A 15,457-nucleotide genomic window follows, 5' to 3' on the forward strand; every position below is an offset into this window, starting at 1 on the left:
TAATTAAATAATCAAATAATTAAACAATTAAATAATGGAATACTAAAACAGTTCTTTCAGTAAGTTACTTTCCAAATAAATTAACACATGAAACAGTTTAAATAGCAACTGCCATCATCTGGCATTGCAAGTCATGTCACGCAAATAAATAACAATAAATAAATAAATAAATAAATAAATGTGATACAGTAATATGCAGAACATACCATAATAGCTGACAGCAATGTATCAAAATACTGTACATGTTAATATAACATGATGTATGCTAAAGGTGTTACTCAAATCTGGGGAATTTAAAAGAGCTGCCAAAATCAGGACCGTATTAATCTATTACAAAAAAGATGTGTTATGGCTTCTTAATAATCTCAAATGCAAATTTTTCTTCTAATTATGCTTCTGTTCTTGTGCTAATTCATTCTTTGCTTTCTTTAGGACCACTGAGCCATTCTCCTAGAATCTCTTACTTGTTATCTGTAAAATAAGAGAAAGGAAATTTACATAAGAATTGTTTTTGTTTTCCTCAGACCTAGATTTTTAGTCCATTTCTCAATAAAGCTTTGCTGGTCGGAGCCATCTAGTGAAATGCCACCACTCAATTTCTCTGAAGGACTCAGGACCACATAATGCAAGGGTCAGACATTCCTGTATCTGATGGGGATTAGGAGTTCAGCTTCAACTGATGAGAGTTGGGCACCTGTCCAGCTACGGCCCTTTTGAAAATTTCCTTCAGTTCCCATTGGGATCTATAAATGCCCCTGTACCAATGAAGACTGGATCCACAGAACAGTGTGATCTCATTTCAAGTGTTTCAATAGGGCTACAAGTTTACTACTTGTCAACAGTGTGACTCGGGAAACTTGGAGGTCAGAGAAATTTGCATCTATATCTAATTGAAAAAAAACCCACCCCAAAATTACAAAACAGAAGAAAGGAAGAAGATAAAAAAATCTACATAATTCTTTTTAGTGTTCATCTGAAGGAGGCTATTTCCATATTTAAAAATATGTTCTGACCTGGAAAGCTAGGCTGAAAGTAATTTAGAGCTGTCAGAGAATGCTAATCAATTCACAGAATAAGAAAACAGCCATTCCTAGGACAAACAGAAGCTGCTAGTAGCTTTTCTTTCTAATAGCAAATATCTCCTCTCTCTCTCTCACTCCCTGTCTCTTTTCACTAGTAAAACCTGGCTGTATATGGATTGTCTGCTGTATTTGGATGCTCAACGTTGATTCATAAGCTATCAATGAACAGAAAGGATAAAAATCAGCATGGGTTACACTATCAACAGCCAAATGCTCATCTATTTCTTAAAGAATATTTTATAATTGCCTAGTTAGGTGGAACACTACCCATGCCCATGAACCTAAATCCATTGTTGCCTCTCTGATTTAAATGGATTCTAATTGTTTCCTCAATTTTTTCTAAGAGAATCATTGTTTAGACAGCCCAATACATTTACATGTTTATTCTCTTACAGATAGTTCATGAAAAAATGTTCAGGAGACAAAAATGATTATGAGGAAATGTGAAATAAATGAGTATTTAAGAAGCAGAAGAAGTTCATAGACTCCTTAATCTCCTAGGTAAGGAATCATCCCTGTTCCTTCAGTAGATGGTTCAAGTCTTACCTGCAAAGTGAAGACCACTCACTCCAGGATGAGCTGTAATAGCGATCCCTGGCCTGCACAGAGATCCTGTCTTTTGGCCCAGTTGTTGCAACCTGAATAGTCTGCTCATCAGCATCATAGACCTAGGAACAGGGCACAGCTCCATCAGCAGATTGTAAAGGTCAAGCAGAACATACAATAAAGTGCCAGAGAGATTGCAACAAGCACACGTAACTCAAAAAACCCACTGGTAGTCTGTTGTTTCAAAGGCACCAGTCTTCACCCACAGATACCAGTCAGGAGCATTTGTGAGAACTTGAGCCTCAGTAAAAAGAAACTAGAAAGCCCACTTGCCACTGAAGTTAAAGTTGTAAAGTGATGCAAACCCCAAACTGAAACAGTCATTGAAACAAAGGGTTTATTTGCTTATCTGTGTTTTTCTCTTTTTCCTTCTTCTCCCAGAGTGGGAACCCTAAAAGATAGAAGTTGCTGATTTTAAGTATCATTGAAATTTCCACTGAGGACTCGTGGCTGATAGAAGATGCACTCGGTAGACTCGCCAGTCTCTCTACCTAAGGGATTATACAAGACAACCCTACTAAAATCAAGGAGTCAGCACTAGGGGAATGGCCCCATCTGCTGGTACAGGCTTGCTTATTTTTTTCACATCGAAAAAGACATCCTCTAGTGTCTTTGGTTTAATCAGTTGACAAACTGGAATGATCATTACATTTGTTTACTTTTCTGATTGCTGGATCAAGGAAGAGCAGCACTGCAGTTAAGGACCTGCACTGTGGTCAACTGGTTTGTGTATTTCTTTCCAGTTCTGCTGTTGATTTCTTTGCCAACCTAGGCAAATTGCCATACTGCTGTTGTGTGCCCTTTAGTGTATCCATGAGCATTAGCAAAGGAAGCAAAACCATTTTGTGATTTAAAGCTAATACAGAGTAGCAATGTTTAGTTAACTATTAACTAATAACTGGAAAGTGAGTGGGAAAGACTGTAGTCTTCGCCAGTCTCGACAGAAATGCTACCAAATGAGTCACTTATTCCTTATTTGCCATTCACCTATAAAGAAAGTCTGGGCTACCCAGGTACAAACAGCATACAAGGAAATCAGTGCAACAGATCCTAGACTTCTTGATTAGGAAACTGGGATTTTCCCACATTAGGACCCACACAGCCTACTAATGAATTAGTAAATACTTTTCTCACGCTAGCACAGCTATGCAATGCTGGGCACAGTTTTATCTCCCCAGTTACATCAGGGTTGCATCCACCCCACAGTGTGTTGTTTGGATCTTACTGCTCATAGAACTGAGAAGGAGGTCTTTTTCTGCCAAGGCAGAACCATGCACATTTGGGTCTCAGCACCCTTTTGTTTTAGTTTGGTTTGTTTTGTTTTGTTTTTTTTTTTTTTTTATTCTAGTCCATGATTCTTGCATACTAAGCTTATATTATTGTCTGTTCAAGCAAGAAAAACGTGTTTCAAATGTTGTATCTCTACCTGGCTTTTGCGTTTCTTTGTACTTTCAACTTTGACCCTGAAAGTCAAAGGGAAGTAGGACTTTGGTGTGCTCCATGTTCTGGGATATGTCCAGGTCACTGTTCTGTTTGCGGCCACATACTGACATTGGGGTGGGTCAGGTTTTACTGCAAGAGAAAATATAGAAGGAATTAATTCACATTAGCAGCATAATACCAGATGTTGGTGTACTACTGCTGATAGTTTTATAGGAATCAGCTTTGGGTGCCTCCATGAGATTAAGAGAGGAGTAGGCATGATGTATAAGAACTGCCTTGTATGCTTCTTATGGAAAATTAAGCACGCTTTCAGAGTCTCTCTGGGTAAGATCCTTTTTTTTTTTTTTGCCTGAAGGGTTGCAGAGGGCTCTGTTGGACACAGAGGAATATCTTCAACCCCTGCTGACCATTAGGACATTTAGCAAAACATCTGTTTCTTTAGGATGCTGCTTCATTTTCCCGTGCCCTGTGGCATCATGGTCACAACTGGTCCTCTTATTTCTTGTCAGTTTCTATTAACCTGCCCTGGATGCCCATCTGTAAGAATGGATCAGGAGGGAAGCATACATAGCATTAACCATTATCTAAGTAAATCTGCAGTTCTCAGAGAAGAGCCTGCTGGTTTATTGGTTATTCTCTGACTTCTCCCACGTACCCCTTCCAAAACAAGTCCATCTAATAGACAAGGCTACAGAAACTTCTGGGAGATGTGGGGGTGAGAGGGTTGGAGGTCACAAGCTAGGGAGATGTTGCTTCTTCACTTCCTCATCCTCTTCTGGACTGCTGCAAAGATTTGTTTTCCCCTGTTCCTGTAACTGGGGGCTTGATACAGATTTACAGTAGAATAGGGCAGGTATTCCAAAGGTTGGTTTGATCAGCTACCATTGTTAGTTCCACTATCAGCAGCAAGAATAAAACTAAAAATTAATCATGATTCCTGGTCTACTCACTGATATCTCTGATGAAGAAGCTGCTAGTGTAGTTCTCATATTCCACCTCATCAATGACCTCCAGGAACATCTCAATTGGCTGGTGCTCTTCAGCAAATGGACAGTAGTTTTCTTTCTGGCACTGGGCTGTGTATTCAGTCACTGATTTATCAGTGTGAGCTACAGGGCTGCTGCAGGTTATGTCTCCTTGAGAGCTGAATACAGAACAGAGAAAAGTACTGGAAATGGTGGTTTGTTCTGAGAATTTCTTGCCATGATGACATGATGACATGTAGTTGGTAAGGTAATGTTTTGCTGTTGCCTGTATCATTTTATGGCTGTGCTTCAACAGCTTCAGAAACAGTTGAGTGGGAATTCTTGCATTTTTTGTGCTGTACTACATATTAATGTAAAATCCCAAAAGCCCCCCCGCCTTAGCAGAAGGAATTAGTGTTTAAACCTAAAACAAGGTATCTCATTTCTTATTACCACTGTCCCATGACAAGCTCTAGTATCTTACTTTGTTCCTTAGCCCTTTCCAAAACCTTGCTGGAGGAAATAAGGGAAGGTTAAAATGTATGCATTGAGAAATAAATAGCAAAAGCCATCTAGAAAGTACTACCTGAATCTGGTTCTATTTTTGCATTCAGCAAAATAAAACACTTTGCAGTTGTTTCTTCTTTAACAAACTGAAGTGACCTTTGCTCAAGCACTCCATGTTTTGGAGAAACCCCCAAGAGTAGTGGGAGGTAGGAAATCCCCACAAGGTTCCCCTCACATATTTCCCTTGCAGGTTCCTGCAGTGTTCCTCAACAGAGACTTGTCAGTGGACATGTGGCTTTTGTAGTGGGTGCAGCCTCCCACTCCCTTAATTCCACTGGATCTGCTGCGAAGGGACTCAGTGCTATGATTGTTTCTGCTTTTGGCTCAACTTCCTCTCTTTCCCCTGCATGACCTGTTTTTGCTATTGCTTAAGTTATTCTGTGGCTGTACTGTAGCAGCTGTAACAGTCCAGTGGGGGTTGCTCCATTTGCAAGTCTTTATTAATTTCTGAGCAACTTCCATGCCCTTATAAGTTGTTAGTCCCAGTGATGGCTTAAAACATTTTACAGATGTTCAGTCTCTGGAAGTGGGATTCCTTGCCTTCTACATGTTATCAATAGCCTAAAATCCAGAACCTCCTACACAGAGTAACACAAAGGGCTGTTCCGGCCTTACTATGAGGTTGTTAAGGAAAGTACAAGCTTTTACCCTTTTAGACTTCTGATTGTGAACTTCACATTTGGACTCTCATTTTCTGTCATCCATGAACATATGAAAATTCCAGAGTAGTTCTTTGCCTCACATTTTAAAAATGTCCTGTTTGGCTCTAGATGGAAAAAGAAAGAAAGCATTATTTATTTACTCTTTTTGCCAAAATGGTCAAAGCAGAGAGAAAACAATAATTCAATAGACTCCCATCTACTTTGGCAGGTAATGGGTACATAGGCAGACACAGCCTCATACTGCCCCTTGGGCAGCCACCTGTAGTTAGCCATATAACCACAGTTAGTGGCTGAAAGGCTGGTTTACATGGCGCCACATTAACCACATGTACGTGGCTATTGACAGGAGCTAGAGCATACCCAAGCTGTTGCAGATAGCTGTCAGTAAGAGATTTATATAGACAAATCCATCACTCCTTTCACAAAGAAGTATTGCAGCTATTTAGTTGGCAAACCTCTGTATTTGTTACCCCCCCGCTCATGAGAGTGCATGCAGTGTTTAATCTCACGTCTTCACACACTGGGACACTTGATGGGGAATGTTCCCAGTGTGAGAAGTGAACGAGGCCTCAGTATAGGCCTGTGTTTCATTTCTGCTGCCCAGCACTGCAGACTTTCAACAACTCTGTACTGTAGCCTGGATGTAGCTGACTGGCAGACCAGCCTACTGCATCTGATATGTGGGTCCAGGAGACAGGGAAAAAGCCTTGAAAATTCATAAGTTCCTGGCACTACAGTGAGGTAGTGCAATATGAGACATAAATGAGTGAGGTTCATGCAGAAAATGCAAAACATCACAGTCTTGTCCCAGGGGGTTAATCGTGAATGGAGAAGCCCAAATGACAGCACTTAAAATCTAGGTCAGTCCCTGGTTCTATCAAATCATGTGGCCCTGGTTTTGCAAACCCTCTCCTGAGTGCTGGGTCTGTGAGATGGAGGCAAAGCAAGTCAGTTGCTCCCCAGCCAGAAAAGCAGTGGCATGGTATTGATGTTATCCTGTATCTAATCATTCCTACCGTCACTCCATCCTATAGGTCTAGAGAGTTCTAAATTAATGCCATGGCAACTGATTCCTATGCTGCTCATCAGCTGCACCATATACAAAACCACAAAAGTAACCATTTGCCTTTCATTTTCAGTAAAGCATTTGAAGAGGACCCATTTTAAAGTGGATATTTCTCATGCATTTCTCCAGAGAGCTTCCCCTGGTCCTCACAAAGCTCCAGTGCACAAAGCTGAACAAGATATGTCACATCATCTTATGACCGTACCTTTAAAGCTTTTCAGAATTGACCTTATCATTTGCCCATTGGAGTCTATTTTAGTTATAAGGAAGAAATCATAGCTGACGATTTCATGGGTTTTAGCTGTCAGACAGGTGTAGTTGCCAGCATCTGGGAACTCTTTCACTTCGGCAATCAGAGTCTTTCCAGTTCCTATCAGTTCAGCGCCCTTATTCCAGTAAACTGGCAGTGCTTCATCAGATGTGTTACAGGTGAGCTCCACTCTTTTAGCTGGTGTCTCATCAGTCCACTCTGATTCTATGACGTACACTGGACATTGCAGAGAAAGACATGTTAGCAGCTACTCATACTTAATAGTGTCAAGATTGAACTGAGCCCTTTTTTCAGCTCTACTCTCCAGGAAAACTGCTAACAAATCTCTGGCTTTCTTGTCCAAGGCCTCACCATCACCTGGAAATCTTTACTACAAGAAGAGGTTCAACTTAGAAATTCACAGTGTGTCTAGAACCTGCTGATCAATAGGGATGACATTTTAACGGAAAAAAAAAAAATCACTTCTTCATGTTCCCAGAGAATCTTACAGTGGTTCATAACTGTGGGAAGTAGGCAGGTACCTTTGTTTTAAAGGTGAGGATGCCAGGACACACTGAGCCCAGGTATTCCTCCTGCACATGGCCTGTGGCCTTTGCTCACAGAATGGCATGTAAAACTACTCTGTAATATGGTGCTTTGCTATGGTACAAAGCTATGACGCTTTGCCCTCTTCAGCATCAAAGGTCTGTGGGTGAGCAATGGGAAGGAGGGGAGATCTGGATAAGTGGTTTGTATTTGCTTGTAGCTGATGCTGTTTTCCATTTTCTGCAGGGAACAATCTGTACTCCTATCACCCTGGTCCCAGTGGAGCAATTACTAAGAGACAGGGGATTGCTGAGCTACAGCAGCGTTAAGTGGACCACCACAGGGAAATGTGGTCTTCTAAATGCCATCTTGTAACTCTGAAGAGCCCTGCTGGTCTTCCCAAATTAGAAGACACACCACATAACAAAATAACTTGCAACAATTTCATTAAAGAAACATTATCTTCTCTTGTCTCTTTGCTGTGGTTGGCTGAAGAACTTCACCTACGCTTCTGTGTGGCAACAGTTCTCAAATTTAACTGTCATTGCTCAGATATACTACTGCTGTTACAGGCTCCCCAACCATGTTCAGTGCCCTCAGAGACTCTTCTACGTGCAAGAAGTGGCAAAAAATTGTTTCTTGGTGTGTGAACACCACAGCAAGCACTCAGCTCAGGAAATCAGAGTTCCAGTGAGCTCCAAGACTTTTTCACCAGAACATTTCACTACCAAAATGAGAGCTGTAAGACTTTATCACAAAGAAGAAACACTAAGAAATACGTGTCAAATGTTTAATCTAAAATAGCAGAAAAAATGCGACTCTAGGAAGCTTGGAAGCTTACCAAACTGTTTATGGATATTTGAAGCATAGGCAAGGTAAATCTTACAGACTTCAAACACAAAGATTATTCTCAATGCTGACAACTGTATTTGCAGTTTCCCGCACCATGGTATTGCCCAGGCAACTGACAGGATAAGTAATTTTTAAATTTAAAAATACGGGGAAAAGTAATTTAATTACTTTTTACAAATAAAACACAATCAGATTTAGAATGCTTTTCTCATGTTGATTAGGGTCCTTCTTTTTGGATAATCGCATTGAAGACAGCCTGGATTATGGAGCTACACTGGGTGAATAAGAACAGCAACTTTGATTATCTGAATTTAGCCCAATTTTCTGGTAAGTTATTCCAAAGATTTGTTTGTTTATTACTGACCCTGTATTTTACACATGTATTTATATTTAAGGTATTTACCAGAAAAGTTGGATAAACTATTTCTAGGTTTTAGGTTTTACTGTGAAATATTCTTTTTGACAATTAATTCTTCACTTGTTTGTTTGTGGGCTGTTATCTAAGTCACAAGATACTGTTTCTGCTTCCAGGCTGCATGACTGAAACTTTTGAAACAAGAGAACGGGGAGTAGGATATAAGACAGTTTGTAATGCAAATATTCAGAATGGCTGTTGTATGACATTTTAGGACTTCTAAGTATTTCTTCCATTAATACCAATTAGCTGGATAGTTATTCACAAACAAATAGGAAGAACCTGGGCCTAATATACTATAGTTAACAAATTCTATGCTTGTGGACACAAGTACAATTCTGAAATACCCTTGTGTCCTACAGTCAGCGGTAGGTCTCAGTAAGTGAAGACTGCTTACCATTTTCCCTCAGTTTCCACTGCGCTTCCAGAAGGGCAGCAAAGGAAAATAATGAAAGTAAGGCAAATATCAAGTGAGACATCTGTAGGGAAAAAATAAATTACTAAACTTCATTGAGGATTGTTGAGTGTGTACTGAAATCGAGCTCGATGCTGGACAGGATAATAAGAAGACAGAGTCAGTTCTTGTGAACTAAGAAACATTCTCCCATTCTAAGAACTCTTAGACTGCATAAAAATTGAATATCAGGTTTGTACTGGAGCTGAAGCCAAGATTTTGATGCACTTGTTATTCACGCCGCAAACCAGTTTAGAGAAGAAATCACAGAACTTAGAGGAAATTGTTGTGTGCGTAGGTCTTATATGGTCAGGAGCTCAGAAACATTCCCAGGTCCCTCAGTTAAATATTCCTCATGCAAGAAAAGTCCTGCTGATGTCAGTGAGGCTAGTTACATGAACAAGGCATTGGACTAAAGGATCAATGGACATTAAATTCCAGTCATACAAAGCTTACAAGTATATTCCTTGGTTTAAGCATGTCAGTAGTCTTATTAAACCAAATGATTGTGAATAAAATTAAGGACCTGCTGAAGTGTTTTGCTGGACTGTGGTCTTAACCGTCTCTGTGAGAACAAGTGACAGCAGTGTCAATAATGCAGTGTAGAGCTGGCATCAATACTGACACTTGCCTAAGTGGTACTAGTTCTAGCATCCACCTGAGGTTGCATAGTCTAACTAATTTTGCAAGCAATTTCAGGCAAAATTCCTACTGGATTCTGTGCCAGAACTATATTTGCAGAAATGGCTGGATACATATATCATTGTTGCTTTGTTCATTTGAGACATATACATATATCTCACTTGAGAATATATAAGTATATAGCTGTATATACAATATATAAATGCATATTTGTCCTGAATTCAAAATACAGCTAGAGCTCTTTATGAAACACAAAACATATTTGCCAAATATTGTAGTAACTACTGGGTGCATAAAAAACTTTGATGACAGTTATTTAGATACACTTTCAGACCTTTTCCAACTAGAGATTAAGCTAAATGAATAGGAGTATGACTTAGAAAAAGAGACTGGTGAATATATCATTCAAAGTCTATTCTGACTACAGTGGGAGTCTGAATGCCCATGAAGAACACAAAATTAAGTGGTTTGGGTTTGTTTTCCTTCCAAACCAATCTTTTTCAGTGAAAGCGGAGTAGTCCTGATTTCTTCTCATGTGCTACAAAGTATTTTCATCTGGGTTTATGGAGGAAGAGTAGGTGTGTATTTCTGTGTGCACCAAACCTGTTACTCACTGGCAGCTCCTGCTATTATTAGCAGTCCTTAATCTTGATCAGAAGTCTGGACCAATGCCAAGAAAGCGTGCCATCTGATTTTGTACACCACAAAGCACAGCTATTAATGGGACCAGAAGCTACAAGTATAGTATCTGGAGAGGAACCAGTTCACATTGCATCTGTATTCAGAGAGAGGCATGAGCCTCAGTGAAAAGTCAGATACTATCAGGCAGCCTATCAGCAGTATATTGCTTCATTAAAAGGCAAACATTCTTAGCTCCTGATGATTTTCTATTGCAGGCAGGATTATCTGTAATTTGCAAAAGAAAAATACATTTTGCAACTTTCTGAAAGATGCTCATTTCTTTCATTGTAACATGGCATTCATCACTATACTTCATAAAATCAGTATCTGAAATATCAGTTAAAACTTGGAGGAGAAGGGTGTAAAACATGCCTTCTTCTCCGTATCAACCTTTCATCAAAATTGAAACCTTGAAAACAGAAAAGTTTCTTCTGATTTTAGGGAGAAGCTTCACGATTCAGGTTTTTGATGAAAAAAGTTAACAATTTTAATGGAAAATTATTCCATTTTTGAGACGGGGGGGGAGAACACTACCTCCCCCCATCTCAAAATTTTATTGAAAAATTAATCAGAAATAAACTCAGTTTCTGAACATCACTAATCAGTGCAGTTGCCCAAACGCTTCACAGATGAGGAGAGTGTACCAACATCATATGTTCCGTGTGATCTGGAGCATGAGCTTCTGTAAATCAGCACAGATTCCTTCACTGAGAATCACAGAATAATCTACGTCAGAAAGGACCTCTGGACATCATCTGGACCAGTCCCAGCTCAAGGCAGGGCCAAGTCAATGGTGTTGCATGTTTTTTAAAACACAGAACAGTCTGACCATAAATACATATTTATCAATGCACACACCCCAGCAACATGAATATTGGTAAGATACAAAAGATTATTACCTTATAACATTAGCTGTTCTGTAAGTTAGATAACAATTCTATGAGCTATATACCTATATGCCTTATGTGCTGAACTTCAGGCACATAAGCATATAAATACTGTCCTGAGAAGAATGTCACAACTATTTAAATACACTTTCAAATAAATAATTTAAAGTTTTCATTAGTTTCATCTGAAGCAGCTGGTACCAGACTTGTGTTGCCCCAGTGTTAGAGAAGAAAGGAATTCTCACCTTTTCCTGTGATGCCTGTTAGCTGAAGTTGCCAGGCAGGTTGGTTTTGTGATCTGAAGGAAGCAAAGTGCTGGCTCCCTTATAAATACTTCTAAATCTGAAAGGAAAGGGATGCTCCGTTTCACCGCAATACCACAGAATTGCAACACGTGGCTTGAGTTCCTTTTTTACATAGTGGCAGAGCCAAAGCAAAAAAAAAAAAGTTTGGGACTCCCAGGTAAACTTTAAAGAGGAAATGAGATTATGAGATTGTTACAATGACCTTTATGGTACGCCAGAGGCATTTCCTTTCCTGCCTGATTTTCTGTCTCTCTCATACTGCCTGTTCATCATCTGAGGAAGAGTAAATACAGACTAATTAAACTTCCAAAACTGTCTGATGGGAAATATATTATGAAGACAGAAAGAGAAAGTTGAATAAACTAAATCTATTTCTACCTGGTAAGCACAAAAGAGATAATTACATGAAATAAAATCCCAGCTACCACATCAATCAGAAGTAAAGCTAAGGGAAAATTAATTTTTAATTGCTGTTTTAAAATTGTATTTATTCTAAAAATTGAGACTTGGGTCAACCAAAAAATAAACAATTAGTTCTTGCTCAGAGATAAAAACCTGAGATTGTCACATTATTTTATGTTGCAATTTTTAAATATAACCTATTGTTTTTTCTTTATAAACTGATGTTCCTTTTAGACCTGTACTCAAGCATAAGAAAAGCCCCATATTTAACATATACTTTGAAAAAAAGGAAGAAGTTTCTGTTGATTTTTTTTATTACCTGTGACATAATAGAAAGCAATTCACTTTATTTGTCAAGCAAACCAAAGCTGAGCTGCTGTTCTAGCCCTGTTCCAAACCTGAATAAGATTATTGAAAAGTTATAAGCAAGAAGAAATACATTGCTTATAAAAGCAAAAAAAAAAAATTGTTTGAAATTCAACCTGACATGCTTTAGGAATTCATAAAGAGACACAACTCTATCCTGTGTGCTTCCTAGTGATGGGAGCATTCCCAGAGATCAAAGCTATAATGTAGTAATCCAGCAATGAAAAGATGGTGCCTGTCCCTTCTGCTATAGTCAATGGTCTTTCAGAAGTCCTTCACACAGATGAAACAACACAAGCATCCGCAATATGTTGCATATTTGGTGCCCCCAAATATGGCAGAACGTAAAACAAAAGGAGAAACAACCTAAATTAGCAGTGAGATAAACTTACTGTGAACCCCAGCAGTTCCCAGTGCATGGGGTTCCTGTTTATTGTCACACATTTGGAAGGCAAACAGCAGGGAGGGTGGCATGCTCTAATTTGAAAGAGGGTGGTTTCAGGATTCTGGATTAACTGTGCTGAAAGCTTTACACAAATGTACAGTATTGCCTTTCCTCTCTTTAGCCATTCTCTTCAAAGAAACGCTGCTTGAGTAGGATCACATACACCTTTGGCAGCTGAGCTTTAACTCCCTCCCATCTGATAAAACACAAAACTAGAGCATTGCAATCTCAGATGAGCCTAATAACTTCCCTACTGAGTCCAGTGTACCCAACCTGTTACTCAGATGTCAGCCCCAGACTTCCCTTTGCTAGAGCTCGCAGCCAGAGCTGGGCAAGAGCAGAGTGAGAGGGCTGCAGGCTGCGAGCACAGCTTTCTGAAGCAGGTTTGAAATGGTGGCTCTGTCACAAAGAAAAACTGCTCCCTTCACATCCTCTATACTGAATCTGGATCAAAGTGTTTATTGATTTATTCATGACACAGAATTGACCAGCAACCAGTGAACTATTCATTTGAGATCCATGTCAATAATATAACAGATAAGCCAGAGTACTGGACACTTCCAAAATGTTAATTAATACCTGTACATCTCCACCCTCCACTTATCCCAAAAAGCTCTAATCTCCCTCTCCCACACGTACATGTGGTCTTACACACACACATTGAGAGGACGTGTGGGTTACAAGCACATGTACCACCTTTGCATCTGGCTGATGCTTGTCTTCCTCTCTTACGAGAGAAACGATCCTCTCAAACGATCGTTTGGGACAAATGTCTTCTCAAGCAGTTTTGGGTCCTCCATTCACATACACTGTTTATATTCCCACTGCTATCTTAACAGTTGTTGTTATCCCGGCCATTTTGCTAAAGGTGGGCCATGCAGACACTGACACTTCTGCCATTTTTGTTTCACTGTTCAGAAAGAGAAAATGACAGTCTGAGAAAGCATGTTGAGAAAGATGTGACAGAAGCAGCTGGGGCACAGGCAAGTGAAAGATATTCAGACTGTTCCAGGTGACAAAATTGTCTCATTCTGATCCTGGTCCCTGACTACCTTTGAAATGCATGTCAGAAGGAGGCTGGGCTGCGCACCATATTCCCATTCATCTGCTTCTCCTCCCAGGGGAAACCTTGTAACAAGGGCAGGGAGGAAGCCTCAGTGAACAGTGACACCCCTTTCCCCTTGTAGTCTCAGCCTGTTCTAATTGCAGCCTCTGGGAAGCACTTAGGGCAGCTCTCCTCTCACAAATGAGAAAGAGCTCAGGCTGAATCAAGGTTAGGCAATGATTTGTTCCCGTTTAAGACAATTTCCAATTTCCAAAATTCACTTCTGTGATAACACACAAGTTTAAGAGCAAGGCAGCAATGACCAGGAAAACTTGAGAGCTGCATTCAGTCACTGAGCAGATAAATAAGGGCACAAGTAATTTTACATACATGTTGCCTACTACTTTCTCAACCCATCTTAGCTTGCCTGTTTTCTTATGTCAACCATGTATTATGGCTTTTTTTTTTTTTTACTGTAATGTCACTAATGCGTAACTTAAACATCTGCCCAGCCTGATGGTAGTCTTTAAATGCCTGCTCAGTTCTGAAACATGAATAGTTAATGTTTAATATAAATAAATACACATTTTCAGAGTGTATGCTTGCGCACATGTGCATAAAGCCTACCTCATTGCCTTAGCTCAGTTATTGTTACAGGACAAATGGAGTAATACGGTACGCAAGCTTTATGTCAAGAATCCTAGATGCCAGTTATGGAGCACAGACACATCTGTGTGGAACTTCCATGATGGGATAGTTTGCTATGATCCATCAGAGGAATTTTTAAATATTAAAACATAGAGATTGTGAAAATATCTTTTGATGACAGTCTGGTTTTCCATTATGAGCTCATATATTCTTAAGGGGAAATTTGGAGGAGAGCAGCTTCTCTCCCATCATTTTATCCTACTTCCCCTATGACACTGAAAGAGAATGGTGGAAACTCTATGTCCGTGTTTTGCCTTCCTGTAATGCAATGTAAATACTCCTTTTTGGCAGAAACGGCCTGTTTGAAAATGGTTTTCCTTTCTTTTGAAGGACAGATGATTTTTGTTTTGTGGAATGACACAGTTATTTAACCACAATCTAGGAAAAAACCTGCGTAACATTAGTAAAAGGAAGATTTATATGAACTGTATAATCAGTATGATTCTTCTATATGGAATTTCCTTCAGCATCTGGCTAGTTTTGCATGGATGTGATTCATACGAAATGCATCTGTTTGATTAGATATCATTACAAAAGGTATTTGTTGATAGATGGGAATTAACTTTGTGATAAATTTCAGTTTGTACAGCAAGTGACATGCTTTTAACGCCCGCACTTAAGACAAAGTGTTCAGTGAGTGACTTTAAGCAAAATAGAAGCAGAGTAGAAAAGAATTGCAAAGGTTAAGCATGCCTCAAAGAGAGACAGAAATTGATGATAACAACACCTTTTGCAGATCTTTTATATTTCAGGAGTCATTATGTTGTAATTTTTGTGGAATTATATGGAATATTCTATTTTTAACCACTCACCTATCACTTAATAGCAGAGTATTTGAAGGACAGTTTGCTTTTTTTTTTAATATTCTGTTTCAGCAACCGTAAGAATTTGTTTTGGCACTTGGGTTTGCAGTCTCAGAGGTGTCTGATGTCTCAGAGGTGAAACAAGGACAAAGCTGCTGGCAACATGAGACATTGTTCTCCTTTAATGCAGTATGAGCTTGTTACATCCCTACGGCCACATGCAATATCAAAGGGCCTTATGAGGAACAGGCTGCTCATGAACCAT

General features: G+C 39.4%; 1 protein-coding gene across 1 annotated transcript; it reads right to left on the reverse strand.

Annotated features, from left to right (window-relative positions):
* Window positions 1-1,624: 1,624 nt before the first annotated feature.
* On the reverse strand, window positions 1,625-8,933 carry IL12B (interleukin 12B; the record flags this gene model as incomplete). The annotated part of the gene is made up of 6 exons (XM_082323686.1): window positions 1,625-1,750; window positions 3,115-3,260; window positions 4,082-4,275; window positions 5,312-5,429; window positions 6,597-6,878; window positions 8,852-8,933. The coding sequence occupies 6 exons, from the start codon at window positions 8,931-8,933 to the stop codon at window positions 1,625-1,627; spliced, it is 948 nt and encodes a 315-aa protein (XP_082179812.1).
* Window positions 8,934-15,457: the final 6,524 nt, after the last annotated feature.

The sequence above is a fragment of the Platalea leucorodia genome (genome assembly GCF_965183815.1).
Source record: "Platalea leucorodia genome assembly, chromosome: 11".
Classification (NCBI taxonomy): domain Eukaryota; kingdom Metazoa; phylum Chordata; class Aves; order Pelecaniformes; family Threskiornithidae; genus Platalea; species Platalea leucorodia.